General features: G+C 44.1%; 2 protein-coding genes across 3 annotated transcripts; both read right to left on the bottom strand.

Annotated features, from left to right (window-relative positions):
* Positions 1–14,809: 14,809 nt before the first annotated feature.
* Positions 14,810–16,933, bottom strand: LOC6609717 (bifunctional endo-1,4-beta-xylanase XylA). Of its 2 annotated transcripts, XM_032716062.1 has the most exons (4): positions 16,827–16,933; positions 16,414–16,746; positions 15,724–16,351; positions 14,810–15,483 (listed from the first exon to the last, which is right to left on the bottom strand). In XM_032716062.1, the coding sequence occupies exons 1-4, from the start codon at positions 16,881–16,883 to the stop codon at positions 14,909–14,911; spliced, it is 1,593 nt and encodes a 530-aa protein (XP_032571953.1). In that variant the 5' UTR covers positions 16,884–16,933; the 3' UTR covers positions 14,810–14,908. The 2 variants fall into 2 exon arrangements, with proteins under 2 accessions (XP_032571953.1, XP_032571952.1); XM_032716061.1 differs by having other exon boundaries at positions 14,810–16,351.
* A 469-nt stretch (positions 16,934–17,402) lies between these two features.
* On the bottom strand, positions 17,403–18,564 carry LOC6609716. The gene is made up of 3 exons (XM_002034337.2): positions 18,468–18,564; positions 17,834–18,166; positions 17,403–17,773 (listed from the first exon to the last, which is right to left on the bottom strand). The coding sequence occupies exons 1-3, from the start codon at positions 18,513–18,515 to the stop codon at positions 17,450–17,452; spliced, it is 705 nt and encodes a 234-aa protein (XP_002034373.1). The 5' UTR covers positions 18,516–18,564; the 3' UTR covers positions 17,403–17,449.
* Between the last annotated feature and the right edge of the window lie 1,830 nt (positions 18,565–20,394).

Raw genomic sequence — 20,394 nt, 5'->3', positions numbered from 1 at the left:
AAACAAAATAGTGCAGTTGGCTCTATGGAAAAATGTTCTGGATAAACTTAGCTAGTTTTGTCAAGGTTTTTTTTTAGTTTTTCCTTGTAGAGATCTACTCTGAAACTCCAAACTCCAACTCTGAGCCAAAGTCGCCGCATATTTTCTCATAGTGGAGCTGCTTTTCCTGTTGCTTCAGGGGCTTAAATGAGGGGGCTAGATGTGGGTGGCCTACAATTCGCTTGGTTCGGCGCCATGCAAGTGGGTGTGCTTAATTCCGTTACACTCGGGTTAAATACACACATTGAAAGCGACCGCGGGTTGGATGGGGGAGTGGGTTTAATCATGGCATCGCACTTGAAAAGGGTATTCCCGGCTTAAAATCGGATTTGCCACGCCCAAGCGACGCCCAACCAAGCTTATCGAATTGTTCGCATTATCGTTTAGATTTTAGTGGGCCAAGGAAATTAATTTCGAGAGTGGGTTTCGAGCTGGCAGGCACCTGACATGTAATTACTAAACTTACCAGCCGCCCGGAGCTTGTGGCATCCGATTTCATCATCGACTAGAAGGTTCGACAGCTGCTCCATCGTCTAGGCTCGCCAATTTTGGATAAATCTCGTTAATTCGTTAATGCAATGTCGTTTTACTTGGGAGCGTACTATTGAACATTCCCCGACGAACTCGAAGTATGTGTGCCTACATACTCCAGTGCCATTCATTATGTTTGTTTCATTACGGATGTCGATAAAACGGCAAATGGCATGACAACAAGCGGATTTGCGGCTAAGTCGACGAAGCACACATGCTGTCTTTTGTTAGTTACTTTAACCAAATATTGCCATTATTATAACGAGTATTTGCGGCACATTGGCAGTTCGATTCTGGGAAACTTTGACTCGCGCAGAGAAATCAAAACAAATTACCGCGATCAACAACAATTGACATTTGTTATCCTATTAACGCGGCCATATCCTGGGCCAACATCCCGAAAATATGGCCAGAACCAATGACAGCATGGCCGTACATTAGTGAGAGCCAGACTTTCCAAGTGATAAAGCAATAAATGTCAAGGGACAAGGCTTATACACAGCCTTGCAGCAACTCGACCACAAAATGTACTCCTAAATAAGCCTATTTCTTCGGCCATAAGTTTCCCTTTGAGTGTGATAAATAGAGGATCATAAATATCTGCCAAGTTTATATAAGTAGATATTATGAAGGAGAAAGGGACGCAAAGCAATGCTAATAGGTTCAAATCGAATATAACGATAAATATGCTTACTAATGGCAAAGGATTGATTATATTGAGTATAATTAATATAATAACTATCTTGTTAGCGGTTTTCGTTCGCATTTATGTATGTATATATATGTATTATGAAAACCTGTCCTAGAATTCAATATCATATTATAATTGGACGTAAACAGAAATCATTTGCTGCACCTTGATGCTTCCATTTACGTTGGCTTAAGTGGCATCCGCAGCAGGTGCAACTGCTGGTCATCGTTTGGGATTTAATGGACTCCATAAAACCGCAGATAAGTTGTGCAAAGTTGTGGCTTGGTGCACCTAAGCATATGTGAAAGCATCGAGAGCATTAAAGCAAACAAGCTGATTAACAAATAATGCACATACCCGCACCATGCATGAGCAAATACATCGAGCGGAAGTATTATCCTGGCAGTTGCCAACCACAACGGCAGGACATTCATAAACGGATGCAAATGGGTCTCGCATTGAGTGCGAAGCCATCAAAATTGAACGCTGCATCGGAAACTGTAATGCGACTCTCGATATTACGGATGTGCACATTGAAGGGCACCCATAATTGCTACTCAATGGCACTTGAATGGCAATCGCTTGACTTACGGCTTATTAGGGATAAAGAGCATGTGGATTTTATGAAAGAACTAGCCAATGGTGCATGAATATTTGAATATTTGAATAGCCCACCCGGACACGGCGGCACTTATGACCAAGTATATGTGAGTGTTTGATTGATTGTGCGTAAATCCATCTTAGTGTCGTAGTGTAATGTATTCATTTCGAACTGTCCCTCTGGGGGCATCTTGATTTATACCGTCTAGACTGGATTTGAAGCCAAAAATGTGTTTATAATTCTTTGGGACTTTCTTTGTTTATTTGCCACGACATAAATGAATAAATGCATGGTGGATGTTGTCGAGAAATGCAGATTACTTGGGCATTTGCCATTGACCCATGGTCAAGGACTTAACCCACTGAACCGCACACATTTCACCATTCACAGATGACCACCACTCGAATGAGTCAACATTGGGACAAAGTATTTTAATTGGTCTGCTGAAACTTTCTCAACTTTAGGGAAAGGGTCAAGCGCTCCATAATAAACTAGCTGCTAATTTACTTGGGCCAACATCAACTGAAATGGCCAAAACAGACACACACACCTAAGCCAGCACCTGAAGTTATTTACCGACTGGCGGTCAGCGGATAAAAACTTCCAGTTGAATCAAGAGGGCTAGTGGCTCTCGGCGAGGTGCTAACCTTTGGCAATTTATGTGTTTCATTATTAAACTTTGCCACCTGCCGCATATTTAGCAACAATAACAAAAGGCAAAAAGGCGGCGCACACACTCTCGGCGCAATTTATTGGCCAAACACCTCGGCCGGAGCACTCCACTCTACAAATGACTGCCGCTGGCCTGGTGGAGGGCTAAAAGCAAGTGAAAGAGAAACTGAAAATCAATTGAATTGTAGATGCGGGTTAAACATGAAAGCAAACATGGCCCAAACGACGCTGGCCCAAGTAAATAAAAACATCGTAAAGCCAAAGACCCTCTTATTCTTGGCCTTTTTACACACACGATTGAATGCGCAATTTATGCGGTGTAATTTATGAAAACAAAAACCGGAAACAATATTTCTGCCGCTCTGTGCTACCAACTTGACCATTATCTGCTGTCTACACACGCCCAGGCCAAGTCGCAGTTATTTATGTGGATGCAACACGGCCCACGACAATGGGCCTCCGCTCCGAGGCAAAAACTTGGCAACATGGCAACACTTCAGGCCAACGCCGGTCCACAGGGCGTATGAGCATTTATTAGCTCTTGCACCAGCTCGGACGTGGGCTGTTACTTTAATTGCGGGGATCTATTGCAGGCGCATTTGCATTGCTGATTGCCGTGTTTGAAAATTCAGCAGCTGGCGGTGGGACACTGAAAAGGGGAATGGCCTTGAAGACACTGGCAAAAATAATGGTATTTAAGCGCACATATTTGAAAATTCATTGCCTGCGTATAAATGCTACACTTTAAACAGTCTAAAAGTATGCAACTAGACTTTTACAAATTATGAATGAAACATCTAAATATGGAGTTTACTATTAACAAAAACTTTTCCTTCCGTGTACTTTAGATTGGCAGGGCCCAGGACTTTTGCTCATTGGGCGCCAACAGCAGCAAAACTACTCGCATAAACAATTTCCACAAATGGCGGCTAACAAAGTGATGCTTTAGGCCATGGCTATTGTATGCCAGTAGTACCTCCCTCCCTTGGCCGCCTTGGTCACCCCTGGCTCCCTAGACGGGGAACCACCGCATTTTGCTAAGTCGCTTTCCGTTCGTGCCTGGGCCGTTTTCTTTTATTATTTTGCAGCCCTTTTAGTCGACGGGGCCCAGAGGCCTGTTTGCCCTGGCCAGAGAAGCATAAAAATCACGCACTCACAAACAAATAAAATGCTGACAGCATATATTTCCGTTTCCGTTCCGGCTACAGTTTTCAGTTAAACAAATGCCCCGCATATGCGGCTCTCTTTCCGTTTCTCCCATTCTTCCCTGTGTGTGTGTGTTTGAGCGGATGTATTACAATTTGGAAATGTCTACGAAACGCACATTTATGACAAAAGGGATAACTTATCCATGGCCCGATCCCTTCGGGCCTATTTGTTTAACAGAGTTCGCATTTTTATTTTAATGCTAATTCGGCCAAGCGACCCAACTGCGCTAAATTAGCAGCTGGAGATCGTAAAAAGAAAAATGGCGAGGGAACTAAATCTCACTTCCGGCGGAAGTGGTTGAAGTCGGCACGCAATGCCAGAGATTTAGTCTGTATTCTATTTTTACGATGCCTTCGATTTGATTGACGCAAAGTTGTTGGATAAACACACTTCACACACACTTTTTGTTCCATGCCACCCAGCTGTAATTTAATAGCTCGGCCTGCCGCAGCCAGGCTCTGGTAAATAAAGTTAATTAAATTTAAATATTTGTGTTTTGCAGCCCCGTCTGGATTTCTTTTCTCTTGTGCGTATAAAAAAACCGCAACCGAGGGACACACCAAGCCCACCTCCGCCAAAACTTTCAACGCACTCAATGGGGCGTTAAATTTTGTTATTGTGTGTGTGGGGTTGTGTGTGTGTGTGACACCCCCCGCTGCATAAACGAAAAAAATTTTTCGAAAATTTATTACGTAATAATTCATAAAAACGAAGGGCGACGCGACGCAGCATTGTCAACCGCTAAAAAGGCGTCCAGGTGAGCGCTGGGCTCTGACCAGAGAACTGCAGCAAGCCACTGGCACTCTAAGTGCACCCGGGTGTTTTTTGACACTCTACTTGCTGCAAAAAAATATATCCGTGTGTATTGCTAACCTGTTTTGCCCGCGATGTGAGCGGTGAGTGGCACCTGCACTCAAAATGATTGAGTGTGAGTCGAGTGGCAAAAAATGCCACCCTTGCAGTTCTCTGGCTCTGACCTCAAACACCATACCGCCCTCACAACAAACACAACACACACAGCACACCTACACGCCGCACACCCAAATAACCAAAGAAAGCAACAACAAAATGTCCCTGCTGTGGACAGTTGGCTAGTGTCAGATGCTGCACTGGAAAAAAAGCCTGCAAACATACCATGAAGTTGCTCCTTTAAAGAAAACTGTTATGATTATATCAGATTCTGATTTTGAGTTAATTTAAAGCCTTATGAAATATACTTTTGCTTTCTTATTTTTATCAGAAGTCTAACTAAACATCTTATTATTATTTATAGTTATATTTTTTTCAGCGCACGATGCGCTGCCAACAGACGGACAAACATAAATGGTTTGGGCAGAAGAAAAATTGTTAAATTTATATTTATTTTTATGGCTTGGCTTTGTTTCAGACACTGGCGCAGACTGCCACGCCCTTGTGCGTGCGTGACCGCCCTATTTTTCATTTTTTTATTCCCATCATTCAGCATTTTAGTGAGTTGGCAGCATTTCAGTTTCGCTGTTTCGCCGCCGCCTTTCAGTTCAGTTGGCTGTGCGCTTAAATGTTTGCACTTTTTTGTTTGGCCATTTTAAAAATATTTTGTGCCCTTTGTTTGGGCCCTTTTTGGGTGTTTTTTTTTTCTTTTTTTTTTTGTGCTTTTTGGGTGCTTTTGCTGCATGCCATGCCGCACATTTATATGCAAATGCATGTGTGTATTGGCACAGTTTAACTGTAGCGACTCCTCTTTATGTGATATATGTGTTATTTTCAGTTCCCTTTATGAGCACATCTTTTTTCTGGTTTATTGGTCCGACCGTTTTTCACATTGCCGCGCATTTTCCTTTTCGTTCTTTTGCGGGTCAGCAAATGTTTGCGGTTTTACTTGTCAATTTGAAGTGCATTAAATGGGCCACCCACCATCGGAAAAGGTGTCGGGTGGCAGTTTTTCACAGCAGGATTTGCAGCGTTTTTCGCAGCGTTTTTTATCGCCTACAGGACACACCAAATGTTGAACTGTGCGAATTTCATTTGGAGCAATACTCCAAAACCTTTTCGCTGACCCTTTCGTTTTTTTGACTTGTTTATGGCAATTAAACTTTAATAAAGGGGAACCGTTTAAGACCGCCGCCGGAAAATCATAAATTTTATTTGATAGAACAATAGCAGAGTGTTCTCGATATAAATGTAAAATTATGTTAGAATAATAGAAAGTTACACTTTATGTAGTATGAATAATTAAAGCCCCCTTTTTTGTTGTACTTACTACAAAAAACCATTAACTTCCCATTCAACAAAGTAGCTGAAAATCGTTCGATTTCGGGGCGACGTGAAAACACAACCCATTCGATTAAAATTTAACCAAAGCAATCGCATATGTCATTCCCAATCCGCTGGCTGTAAAAAGAATTGTTTTCCAAATTGTTTGACGCTTGCCAGATCAATGCGAACTTCGAGGGGAAAAGTACTTACAGTACGCACTGTTTCAGCTGAGTTTTCAGTTCCACCCAGAGCACTCGAACATGATTGAAAAATTATACTGTTGCCAGGGGTATGTACAAACTGTATGTACATATCCTTGCTGTTTATATATTTTCGTGGGCGGTGGCTTCTTGGCGGTTGGGTTTATTTAACACTTCCAAACAATTCGCGCGGAACTGGCAGGGAAAAAATAATGCCAAGCAAAACAAGTACGTAGGAAAAACGTGCCAAGAGGATCCCCTCTGCTCACTTCACTTTTTCATGTTTCGCCAACGAGCTAGCAGCAGTAAGCAGCAAAAATTCAACACTTTGTTAAAATGTCAAATGAAACATGTCATTTATCATGGCCGCTCCACTCCCACTCGAGTCCTGCGACTGCGACTCCTTCGACTCTGAGTCCTGTATTCCGGTTACTCTGGCCTGGCCCAGGCCCGGCCCAACTTTCCAGTACTCCGCGTCCTGTGTGGCCGCCTCGAGTGGATATATCCTGTGCGCTCTTATCTGTCCTAACAAGCGTTACGTTTTCAGCAAATACGCTTATGCCGGGCGACAACGAATCGTCTCAGCGCGACGGCAGCTTCTGCTCCAGCTATTTCTTGCTTCCTTCCGCTGGCAGTCGGCGGGGGGTGGTGGCGGGGCTGGGCAGGGAAACACTGTGGCAAAGCCACATCAAATGGAAATTTAAAAATGTTCGTCTTCATTTTGTTGGGCTATTAGGAAGTACATCCTTGCAAGAGACAGGATTTTACAAGGGATACCCATTTCATTAGGAGCATTATTTTTCTATTTTTAAATACCTTAAATATATAATGTTACTTAAATGTTAATGTTTCTATTAAAAATAGAATAAATGGAATAAGGAATAAAATGTAAATATATCATAATTCCACCTCTGAGCACTAAAAAATCTTTAAGAAATATAATTTTGTTCCTCTTCGCCTTTATTCCCGCCTCATATTTCAGATACTTTTTGTACAGTGAAGCCTGCGCTGCCGTTGACATTGCTTAAGTGCGGGGCCAACCTTTTCGCACTCGACAGCGGCGCTGAAACATTCTCTGTGATAATTTTTGAGAGCGCGCTCAAAATGAAACTCAAACTGAAACTGAAATGCACAACCAGCCAAGGGCACCCACACAGTGCCCGCTAAAACTACACGTACGCCGGCCACCGGCCCCGCCCATTTCTGTGGGCGTTGGGTGGTTAAATGGGTGGTTTCAACGTCGACGCATTTAAAATTGAAACAAATTGTGAATGATGTAGCAGTATGGGTATGGACTGGCTCCAGAATGGGGCGTATGTGTTTCAGGGCGTGTTTGTGGATGTGTGTTTGCCAACTGCTACTCATGCTGCACTGGCTCCCATGTTTGCTCCCCTAGCTCCACGAGAGGAGTGCCGGTGGATTGTTCCTGTTTGCTCCAGCGCTGTTTGCTCTCTGCAAGTCCTGCGGAGCTGTGGCTCCTTCGAGCTGGGAGGACAATAAACCATAACTTAGTGTGCACGGTAGTTCCCGGCCAGGTCCAAACTATGCTCACCTGACCAAGCCAAACACATTGAGACTCTATTAGAGGGAGATGAATGAGTTGCGAAAGTGGCCAGGAGCGGAGTTTTAACTGGCTGCGTTGGATGGTAAGGAAAATATACTATATATAATAAATGTTTGTAAATGATTGCTAGTGTGTACTTGAAATTATGAAAGCATCGTTAAATCGTAGTCACTATTTTCTCATATTAAATTCTCAAAAAACGATTAATTGAATGAAATTCGGATACTAAGTGCATTTCCTGAGTGTCTCAAATGGCAGACAATTGTTGAATAAACTTGATGAATGATTAATTTTCTTGATAAGCTTCGAGCGTTTTGTTGCTCACTTGATTTAATCTCTCATATGCCACTTTTTAATGGTACTCGCATATCTTCTCTGCACCGCCGACACCTGATTAAACTCTTTTGCTAAGCGAGCCGGATGAAAGCGTGTCGGAAATAAATCGAAAAACTTTATTAATCATAAGATGCTTGTGCGCCAGTGGCAGTCGTTGCAGCAGCCGCAAGTTGCTCATACGCCGTGTTGAGCATTTAAAATGCTGTTCGCTGCAAGTGTGTGTGTGTGTGAGCTTGGGTGAGTGCGTGCAACGTAAAATTATGGCACACATTTATCAACGTTTTAAACGCGCTGATGACAATCTGCTTGGCTGCAATTTAAATATGCAAATGACAGACACCGAGGGGCGAATAAAAAGGGGCATGGCGAGTGGATGGAGTACGCAACAGATCAGGAAGCGGACTTCGCATTGTTGGGTGCGTTATGGCCCAGACTCCCTTGCACTGCGTTTTCCCGGTATTCCTGCAGATGCTCCTTCAGCTGCGTCTAAAGTATGCACGTCAACGCATTTGCCAAGGCACCCAGAAAAAAGAAAGCGTTGTTTGGAAAATATTAATACAAATTTGATTAGTATGATATCAATAATCATTTCTTCTGTCAATTGATATCACTTAATATTATGACATAAGTGTTAGCAACTCTCTTTCTTCGAAGAATGATTAACAATTGTGAAATATTTTCTATCAGTGTCCGTACATATATTAGAGCGCACTTAACTCGTTTGCTGCCGGGGTCCTTCGACTGGTGGCATCCATCCCAGTCCAAGGACCCCATCACATCCCCCCACCAACCCATCCTGCCTGCCTGCTCCTTGGCGCGCCTGGGTGTATGCAATAAAAATGGCTAGCGAGCAACAATGCGACTTGAAGGCAAGAGCGGCGAGTTTTCCATCGAATGTAGATGCTGAATGCCATGTTGCCCTCGTGAACTTTAATTACAAAATGTGCTCTGTCTGAGCCTCGGGTCGGGGTTGTCCAACTGTTGGCAAAACTTTGGGCGCTGCCGGAGCCGCATAGAAAATATGTAAATCATAATAAGCGGCGTGCTCGCCTGACATCCGCAGCGGAGCTATTGCTATGGCTATGTAGCCGTGGCTATATAGCTCCGCTTTAGTTTCAGCTTCGGATTCAGCTCCGGCAAACCGCAAATTAAAAATTTCTGCACGTCTCCACATAAAAAACTTTTCTGCTCTTCATATTTTTCTTCCTTTGGCTTTCTTTTTATATTTCCCCCGCCTCTCCTCCATCACATTTTTCCATATTTTCTTCTTTTTTTCCCCCGTTTAGTTTCTGAAGCTGGCAGTGCTGTCGCCGGTTTATTTCCTTTTATATTGCTTTGCTTTATGCACACAGCCACACACACATACGCACGCACACTCAAACTATTACATATGCAATATGTGCCTGCCTGGCACTTCAAAGTTTAGCTTACATTTATTTGCGTATGTGTGCTTCACTTGAATTGTTATGTGAATGCGTGCGGGAGAGGGTGGGTGTGTGCGTGGGTGAGCGATCCTTTCATGGCGACCCCTTTCGCCACCACCTTCTGCCACCCCCCGCCTGCCTGCCAGCCTGCAACTGTCCTGACGCGTTGATTGTGTTTGCATATTATACACGCCCTTTTATGTCCTATGGCAATATGAAATTTATTGTCTCCTCCTCAGTGTTGCAGCCTCGGAGCAGCCTCAGCCTCAACCTCAGCCAACGGCCTTCAGTCCTTCAGAGCGTCAGCCTTGACAGGTCGGCTGGTTGGCTAGAAGGGGTTTGCGGGGCTTGGGCCGAAGTCAGAGAGCTACAGAGAACAGGACATTGATTTTAATCCCAGTCGGAAGTCGCCTGCCATTCGCTTTACGAGCAGCAGCAGCAGCAGGAGCAGCATCACAAAAGCAGAAACAAAAGCAGGCGAGCACATTTTTAATTAAAGCGAGAAAAAACAAAAGGCGAACGTGGCAGGCAATGCGCTTTTCCTGCTGCCACAAAAAGGACCACAAATTGTTGAGCAGGCTGCGAAATGCTACAAGTAAGGCTAGATTAAGATGAGAGCTAAATTAAGAAAGTATAGATAAATATTAAGCCTTTCACTGGTCTCGTATATCAAGTGTGTCTGTTTTGCATCTTCTTGATTATGTTCTTTACATAAATATATTTAGGCAAAATATTTTAAAAGACCGTATTAAAAAGATCATTTTACTTATATTTAAGTATTTGTACACATATTTTGTGAACTGATTATTATCGGTCCATGTAACATAATTCATTACTCGTGCCCCGCATAATGACCTCTTTAGTGGCATTTGTATCATTATGTGACCATTATGGTTTCCGCTGAGGCAGCCAAAAAAATAAAAAAAAAAAAATAACCAAAGGTTTTGGGACGCGAATAACAACTTCGCTTCGCGGGAAATGCATTCAGCTGCATGCACATGGCAGCTCTCAAATAGCTAGTCCCTCGTGTGGCATGCAACTAAATAGTGGAGGGGAAAAAAATGGTATCGGGTAAAACAAAGCATTACCCAAAAGCGATTACCCCCGAAAACTAACATAACACGCCAATTTATGTGCACAATTGTTTACACGAAGTTGTATAGCCATTCAATGGCTCCGCTGCTCAATTGTTCAATTGTTTAGGTGTGCACTTTTCCAACTGATTGAATGTGGAGCTGCCGGCTGCATAGCCGTAATTATGGCCGGGAAACCAGTTTTATGATAAATGCGGACGGCTGCTGGCCCACACGGCGAATACGTAATTCAATCAGAAGGCCATTAAATCGAGAAAACTTTTTTCAATATTCGCGGGCATTAAGCTTCAATTTATTTCAATCAGCGAGCGCACAATTTGCGTCCACAGAAGACCATAAAATTGCAGTAAATTCAACAATTGTAGAGTTCGAATTACGAAGCAGCCTGATATGCAGATATATTCCCACTATATATATATATTTATAGGATTTTTTATATTTTTTTCGTTTCAATTTCATTTCACGGCTGCCTCTCTACAATTGACAATTTAATGGAGTCTTCCGCAGTTGCGGCTGAGGTCGAGAAAACCCATTGTCTGGGCTTTCCCTTGGCTTTTCTCCGGGAATTTTCCCTCATTCTGCAAGTGTTAACCGCTTACTTAGGCCATTATGCTCGCTGGCCGAGGCGACATTGTATTAGGCTGGCAAATTTATGGACGCGGCTTTTATGCTTTAAGGACTTCGGCCAGACTCGAGCGTTAATGGGCGCACTTGTGAATTTATGGGCATAGCCTGCGGTAAAAGATAAGTATAAACCTGACTATCTCTATTTCATAGTAAGCACAGCCTGAGCTTCCGCTAAGTATGTATCTCACTGCACAAATGGCCATATACCAGCTCAGCTCAGTCACCTGAGTTTGCACGTGGCATCCCTGCATGATTTTATGGCTTTCGCACCTCGCTCACATATTTACTATACAAATTACACTTTTTATTGCATGCGATTTCTGTTGCTTCTTGGCGTTCTTTTTTTGCAGGCACGTGGCAAAGGGTTCTCTGTTTCATTGTGAATTAATGCTTTATTTATATGATGTGTTGAGTTCGATATAGCAGAATCTTTAGTAGTGTGTTGGCCATGCATGTGCCACAAATTGGGGCTCAAATTATGTGCTTCAATTTCTAGAGTTTCGTTAACTTCTTTTTTTTCGACTGTCTCTGTTCGCGGTAAATCGTACGTATTTCCATAACTATGCGCAAATTGCCGAGGAGCACGAGAGGGTAATTCTTTGATTAGAGCCCGCGTGTTGCATGTTGCGTGTGGAAATTATGCTAATTTCCATTTCTGTTGCACTCAGTAATGCCGAGTGTTTTATTCCGTTTGTTAAATATGTATGACATGCAAATGTGCGGCCAACTGACTTCAATTAACTTTGATCGATTTAACAAAATGGTTAGCATTTTCAGCGCAATTAATTTGTTTTGTTTTTCGCTTCTGATTTGTTGCAATTAAATGCGTTCCCATTCGGTTGTCAAATTTATATAATTATATTAAGGGACTCTGCATTAGCATATTGAGTTATTAAATTCGAGAGCATTAGGGATTAACTTGTATCCAAACTAATTACTGTATATAGTGCAATTTATATATTAATGAACTATTGAAAAGTAAAACTTAAACTCAAAAAACTTACAAATATATATGTTTTTATCTAAAAATTACAAATATTTGTGCTGATTATATTTATTTTCGCCTCTGGCAAAATATACGGCTGTGACTTGGCTTTGCCAGAAGTTTTGCATAATTTCGCATGTATGCCAAAGTTTCAGTTGTTAGTTTATCTGCTGATGGCGTTAGTTAGAGAAATTGTTATATCCGCTTTTCCTCCATTTTGTGCACTCGTCACCGCAAAACCACGCACCGCAGCGAAATGCATATGCAGATTCTAAAAATGAAATTAAAATAAATGGCAACGCAAGCGGCAAACGAAGAAAAACTATTTATTTATTTGTGTTTTTAGAAAATTGTGGCACGCTGCTTTATGTGTTGTCATTAGGCAAATAGTTTGCGGACTGACTGTGAAATACGAGTGTGCAGCAGCACTGTATGTTGCATGCTGCAAAACGAAGTTCACACAATTATGGCCAAAATCGGGGAATGTGACGCCAGTGATTTATCAGCACAGAGATATCAATGTCGGGTTACAATGTGCTGGTTTGTGGTGTGGCCCAAAACAAACAAACAAACGAAAAAAAAATGGCAGCATAATTTAATTGGGCTGGTAGATTCAATGGGTTCATTAGACGGGTGTTGCCTACTTTTCGGCGCCGCTTTTGCTCTGCTAAAAATAATGCAAAACGTGAGTTGCTTTTCAGCCTCCCAGTCTGGGTGCGTTTTTCCTTAGCCACCATTTTGCCCGCTCATTATTCTTGTTGCTTGGGAAATTGTGCTACCGTTATTATAATACTTTTATGCCATCGTTTACCCTCGCTGATGCGGCTGCTGCTGCCGCTTCTGTTGGTGTTGACTTAGTCAAGAGCAATTAACATGCAAATAAGGCCTATTAGTTACCCAAACGTCAGCCTGTCAGCTGTTGTGTCTCCCACAATGGCCACGCCCACCCCCACCAACACCACCACGCCCACTCGCACCTTTTAGCGCCGGCTCTTAAAGGACTCAGTGACAGGATGCTACTCTCTTTGTTGCCCTGGCGGGTCGCACTTTAATGACTTACTAATTTCAAGTTTGCCATCTTCTCAGTCTTCACGGGCAGTATCGTTAAAAATCTTAATTGGCAATTTAGCGGAGAACAACGTAACGCTCATCGTTGGATTAAGTGTTATGCTAGGGTTGCTGGCCGTGGAAAACTTTTGATTTCCAAAGGGTTAATCCTTTGTCTTTAATCTAATCACCTAGGGCCAACATTTTTATGAAGTTTCGCCCTGCATTCGGCAATTAATGTTAATTGATCGCTTAAATCCAAGCATTTCGATTAAAACTTTTCCCGATGCGCGGCAAAAGTTAAAGCGTAATGTAGATCCAACGTGATATTCGAATTCGGTAGTGGGCATCCGCCTTGATTTACATTCCAGGAGCCCGTGACTTGCCTCATCACCATCACACATTCGCCCCGTGTGCCGCACCCATGCAAGTTGAATTAACTTGAAAAAATATTGACCCACACACAGGCAAACACTAGCACGCATACAATCGCGGTGGGCAAAGGTCCTGCTGCAATTTATAGCTGCAGTGGCCAGGTCAGTGTGGGAAAATGTTTGAGCACACACACTTCCAGCGGCGTAAATGTTACTGGCAGCTCCGGCAAACCGATGAAATGGTGAGAGGGTACACCGCGAGAAAATGTGTGAGGAAAGTCATCGTTTGTCTGGGATATTTAAACACAGAAGTCTAGTAAGTTGAGTCAAATCACTTCTTTGCAAAGCTATACTACATATAAATATAAGATCTTAGCTATAGCTACACTCTTTTTGTTGCAGTGCACTTGAATCTGTCGGGGATTTACCCTTCGCAGGACACACAATGAAGGTGTGTGCTGACAACGAATGCTGTGGGTGATGATCCAGGTTGATTTATCTACTGGCGCTGAGGTTAAAAGTTTTGCGCATACCTACATTGTTTAGGTCAGTTTCCCTTTGTGTGGCAGAAGCACAGAGTAGCACCTCCATCGTAGCCCCACCGCAGCACCTCTTCTGAACCAACGGGCTATAGGCTGACTGCCAGACAGGAGGTTATGCAAATGTCAGCCATGTGCAATTATTCAACCTTTGGCCGGCTGCTCGAGTCCTTTTGCCGGATTGCCTTCTGTGATTTCTGCTCCACCAATAACGTTTATTTAATCCATGATTATTTTATTGGTTTAGCTGGGAAGCACAACTCAGAAAAGCAGACAGCTCATTACTGAAGCCCCATCGCTAGATCCTAACTAATTACGGAGCTTCCGAGCTCGTTATGAATGCGGGTTTCCTGGTGGAGTCATCTCCCTCCCATCCACACCAAGTGTCTGCTCAAGGCCACGTCCGGAGTATCGGCAATATTTTGCTGACGTCTCACTGAAATCCATCATTTTGCCCAGCCGTCTGCGACACGTGGTCTCCCCAGCTGGCTAATAAATCTTAATCAGTCCGGAGCCCAGTGGGTGGCTGCGGTCTCCGCTTAATTTGCGGAGCTCCCGCTTCCCATTGGAGGCCATGGCTTATCAACTTATCAACCCGGCCCGCATTGATTGGCCCGCCAATCGAGCATAATCGCAAAAGCTTTTCAATGCTGATAAGTTTATTTATTTCCCGGCCTAAAGCTTAGTCCACTGACCATATCCCCTAACAGTTGAGGTGTGCTTTTCGTGGCTTTTTAAGTCTAGAAGAGGTTTCCAATCTCGTTCATCAGGTGATCGAACCAATTGCCCTCGGTGGTGCTTCTGTCGTCCACGGTTGTAGTGCTCCAACTGGCAGTGGTGTTGTTCCACCAAGGAGTTGTCGTGGTGTTCACGGGTCCCTGGGTTGAGTTGCCGATCCATGGACCTTCAGTGGAGTTGAAGTTGGGGTGAAGAGTGGTGCTGTTCCAGATCGGTGGAGTCTGAGTGGTGTTTGTCCACCATGGACCTTCAGTGGAGTTGTTTCCCCACCAAGGACCTTGAGTAGAGTTATTTCCCCACCAAGGGCCTTGAGTAGAGTTATTGCCCCACCATGGACCTTCGGTAGAATTGTTCCCCCACCATGGACCTTGAGTAGTGGTGTTTCCCCACCATGGACCTTGGGTAGAGTTATTGCCCCACCATGGACCTTCCGTTGAATTGTTTCCCCACCATGGACCTTCGGTTGAGTTGTTTCCCCACCATGGACCTTGAGTAGAGTTATTGCCCCACCATGGACCTTCCGTTGAATTGTTTCCCCACCATGGACCTTCGGTTGAGTTGTTTCCCCACCATGGACCTTGAGTAGAGTTATTGCCCCACCATGGACCTTCGGTAGAATTGTTTCCCCACCACGGACCTTCCGTAGAATTGTTTCCCCACCATGGACCTTGGGTCGTAGTGTTTCCCCACCATGGACCTTGAGTCGTAGTGTTTCCCCACCATGGACCTTCAGTCGTAGTGTTTCCCCACCATGGACCTTGAGTAGTTGTGTTTCCCCACCATGGACCTTGAGTGGTAGTGTTTTCCCACCATGGACCTTGAGTAGAGTTATTGCCCCACCATGGACCTTCGGTAGAATTGTTTCCCCACCACGGACCTTCCGTAGAATTGTTTCCCCACCATGGACCTTGAGTAGTGGTGTTTCCCCACCATGGGCCTTGAGTAGAGTTATTGCCCCACCATGGACCTTCCGTTGAGTTGTTTCCCCACCATGGACCTTGAGTAGTGCTGTTTCCCCACCATGGACCTTGAGTGGTAGTGTTTCCCCACCATGGACCTTGAGTAGTTGTGTTTCCCCACCATGGGCCTTGAGTGGTAGTGTTTCCCCACCATGGACCTTGAGTAGTTGAGTTTCCCCACCATGGACCTTGAGTGGTAGTGTTTCCCCACCATGGACCTTGAGTGGTGGTGTTTCCCCACCATGGACCCTGAGAAGTAGTGTTTCCCCACCATGGACCTTCAGTAGTGGAGTTTTGAGACGGTGGTGGCAAAGTGCTGTTCTGGGGCGGTAGTGGTTGTGGCTGACTCTGGGCGATGCAATTTGCCAGAGCGATGGAAGCTGCATTCAGCTTGATCACTGCCTTTTCCACTTCTCGGAAAATGCAGGCTCTGTAACGGCGACGATCGTAGCGGTAAGGACGCACCGAACTGAAGAGATTCAGAACCTGTTCGGAAAAATAGACTTAGTCACACTGTAAGAGTTATTAAATCGAAGATAAAAACTCACGGTATCCACGTAGCATTGTCGGTTGTCATGATGCGATTCGCGAAGGGCGCAGGTAACGAACTCTCTTTCGAAAGTGCGTTTCGTGTAGACGGCATCCTGGCGTTCCAAATATCTCTCAATATCCTTAGATTCCACCTTGCCGCAGCGACGAATCTTGTAGCCAGCCTTCAGCAGGATCTCTATGTTTTCCACAGTGTATAAGGCAGTGCACTCTTCAAATTCGATGAGCTCTTCGGCCAGGGGCTCCTGGAGATTTCCAGTCACGGCATCGTAGAACAGGGACTGCCAGGTAAGCTCCTTGGAGCTCCTGGTTGCTTCAGCCGCCGCAAACGCCTGGGGAATTCATTTGAGGATTATATAAGCCCACACCCTGGGGTGCCGTCTTCACCTCTCAGTGGGTTTGGCATTCTCACCTGAGCACCGACGAGCAGCAGACAAACTGCTAAAATTTTGCAGGGAACCTCCATCATGGCGGTTCAATTCGTTTCTGAGGTGGCTTCGCTGGCAGGTGACCAATTTAAAGCGGCGCGCATTTTTTTATTCCCCATTTTGTTTTTATTCCCCATTTTTAAATTGCATTTATCTATAATTGTTTAGGGGCCCACCGCAATCAGCTAAATGCTTGGACGGGCAGGTGATAAGTCTTAAGCATTCTAATTGATGATAACAATGAGTGGGCAAAGTGCCATCATCATGATAAAGGCCTACGAATGCGGAACTGGGTGTGAAGTAGCAGAAAGACTTTCAATTGGGTGAGTAACCGATTTAGGGGTTCGGGAAACTCCACCGATTTATGTTCTCAGAAGGCTTGAAGGCTTGATAGGCCATTAAAAACAAGGGAAACTTTTTGGCGAGAGTTCTAAGGAAAAAACCGAATCGAACTGATAATGTAAAGTAATAAAATAAGTACCCAGTCTTAATCGATAAAAATTAATCCCCCTATATTGATTGTTAGAGATTCAGATTTGATTTCTGAGTAAGCCTTATGATTGATCTCTCTGAAGTTAAGCAGTTTATTAACTATTTATCTGTGAACTTAGTTGGTCAAAGGCAGATCTTCGAACATCAGCTGTGGCCTCGCAGATACTTGCTCTTTGGGTATCTGAGTGGGCTTCACCTGCTGCTGCTCCCTCAGCTGCTGATCCATCTTTTGGGGCACCTCACGCTGGGCTGGGATCTTGTCCAGGCACGAATTGAAGTCATTGGCCGCCTGGATGGACTGAACCTTGGCCTCGCTGACAGCAGAGCTGATGCAGTTGGACTTGTCGGCATTCACCTGAGTGGCATTGGAAACGAACTGGGACTGAGCTCGGTAGGCCTGCGAGTTTGAGGTGTCCAGCAGCTGGAGGTTCTTGTCGAACTGGTGGAAAATGGAGGTCAGCCATGCTGATAAATTTGTAAATAAGGTCAACACACTCACAGTGGACACAGTGCAGTTCAGGAAAACAGCCGAATCGGTCTCGTTGCGGCAGAGCTGCAGGTTCTGTTCCAGGGTCAACAACTGGAGACGGATCTGGTTGATGGTGGAGTTGCTGGTCTGGGTGTAGGCCACATTGGTGCGATTGGCTGCCTCCTCGCAAGCATTGGTGGCATTGGCCAACTTATCGCCGTTCTTCTGGGTGGTGTTCAGGTAGATGTTGGCACAAGTCTGGGCAGCAGGAGTCAGACCTCGACCCCCAGCCTCACCCAGGACCATGCGGAAAAGAACCTGCTCCAGACCAATATCCTCTCCAAAACGCGGCACGGCACTGACCTGATCGGGAGAAAAAAGGGTTTAATGTTTCATAGCAATTTCTTAAATGTTACACTTGGAATCTATACGTATGAAATCTGCCCTTAAATTCTATTATTTGTTAGTATTTACTTTTTGGTTGATAAGAGCTGACACACGCCAGTAAAATTGTTTTAATTCGCCCAATCGTTGAATTAAAAACGTTGTAAAGATAGTCCCCAACAATAAATAAACTTATCAAATGCTGCGTGCGCTTGTACTCACATACAAGTTAACTTTGAATTCTATACGACTTAAGCCATAGATTGGTACTAGAACTTACGCTGAAAATGGTCACAGCCAACAGGATAACTCGTGTGAAAAGCTGCATGTTTATAACTTCAATTACTTTCAATCTAATGATTCTGGAGAAGTGCTGCGCCTTTTATACCTCAGCTTCCCAGTTAAAAGATTCATCAGGGTCCAAAATTAGCCCCTAATTGGCAATGCACCATGATTAGATAAATTCTAGCACGTAGACAAGAGCAATTTTCATTTAATTGGCTCCTTGCTGGGCTAAGAGTCATATCCAATGAGACTAAGATAAATGGTTGGCAGGTTAAATAACACTTCAATCAGGGACCGTGTCGTCTGATAAGTCTGCACATCCCCTTGGGGTCTGAAAGTCTGTCTGGTCGGGTTGTTATCTCTTGCGCTTATGATATAAGACCTAATTTTACACCTGCTGAGTCATGGCATTCGACGCCTTTCTGGTAGCGCTTTCTATTCGAAGAGCCAGTGGTGATTTGGGAAATCACCTTTAAGAGCCACTTCAGCTGGGATTTTAATCTACCGATTACATGGCCATAAATCAGCGAAATCTAACAGCGGCCAGCCAGTTCTCAGAATAGATAGAGCCAAAACTGATAAGTAACTTTGTTTGCCTAAGGTCATTGAAAGTAAAAACCCAATTTCCATGAATTCAGTTATCAGCTGTTGCCGCGTACCGAATTCTTATATCGATCTAACGCTGCTGTTGGCAATTGAAAAATAATAATAATCAACAAATGTTCTAATTAGCGAGGCGTGCACTAAATATGTACTCAGCTCCACCATTTTTCTTGCTTAAAATATTTCGGGAAAAATAGCTTGGGAATGGGTTCAACCACGTATTTATCAAAAACACACAACGACGGGGAAAAATCTCTACACATGTGGGGTTCGCATACATCTTGCGATAGACCAAACAAGATTTATAAGCTGAGACATTGTTCCAAGCACCTTTGTGAGAAAAGTCGTCGCAACTCGAACGATTTATCAAAAGCATAAAGTGCAGGTAGCGCCAACTTTTGGTGGTACTACACTGAAAACATAACTATATAGATTGGAAATCATTTAGATGCTATCGCGGGATTTATTTCTTAGAACTTAATAATAATTAATGACTGTCTACGAATTATGACCGGAAAAAGCAATGAATCTTAAAAGATCTTATAATTAGCTATTTCTATTTCTCTCAGTGTTTCTGCCTGCCAGGCGCATCTGCTCGAGTGTAACTTTTCTGGGAGAAAGATTTACCGGGCGACAAGTGCTAATTTGAATGTGGGCAGCCGTTTTATTTGTCCTGACAGTCACCAAGGTAAGCCACAAGTCATGGTTCCCCTGCGTTTCCGAATCAGATTGGGTTGTCGCTGCCGGTGTCATATCATTTCATTTCAGCCTGATGGCTGAGCTCCCAGATGCCACGCCCTTCGCTGGGGGAGTGACTCCTGCTCCTGGGCATCCGTGGAGTGGTAAGTCATGTAATGCGCTTGAAGTGGCTTTACACTGCGGCTTGTGTATCTGTTTCAGCTTGTTCTTCAGCTTCTGTTCAGATCTCGAGTAGCTGTTAAGCACTTTCATTACACGGGCCCGAAAAGAGCAATGATTTATGCGAGTTATGAGGGGAAACGGCTCGAGTGTCGCTTTAAATACGAGCGGAAGGTCCTTTTGGCCCACTACCTCCAGCTGCGCGCATTTGCTGTTGACTGGTGTCATTAAAAATGGAATGCTGCGTACGGTGCGCGACAGAATGATAGGGATGGTAGGGATATTGTTGCGCATTGTTTGCGGCCGTTGTTGTTAATGCTTCATCCTTTGGCGCTGTCATCTCCTTTGTTTACTGCAGCTCGACTGGCAAATAAATGCGGGGTCTAGACAGTCACGCACAATGGCAGTTTTAATTTCAAGAGTGCATTCGGAAAAGAGCACAGCAGATGACGATGGTGGAA

Source organism: Drosophila sechellia, chromosome 2R (assembly GCF_004382195.2).
Source record: "Drosophila sechellia strain sech25 chromosome 2R, ASM438219v1, whole genome shotgun sequence".
NCBI lineage: Eukaryota > Metazoa > Arthropoda > Insecta > Diptera > Drosophilidae > Drosophila > Drosophila sechellia.
Note: the sequence above shows the minus strand (reverse complement) of the source record. Positions and strands in the feature narration are given on the sequence as shown.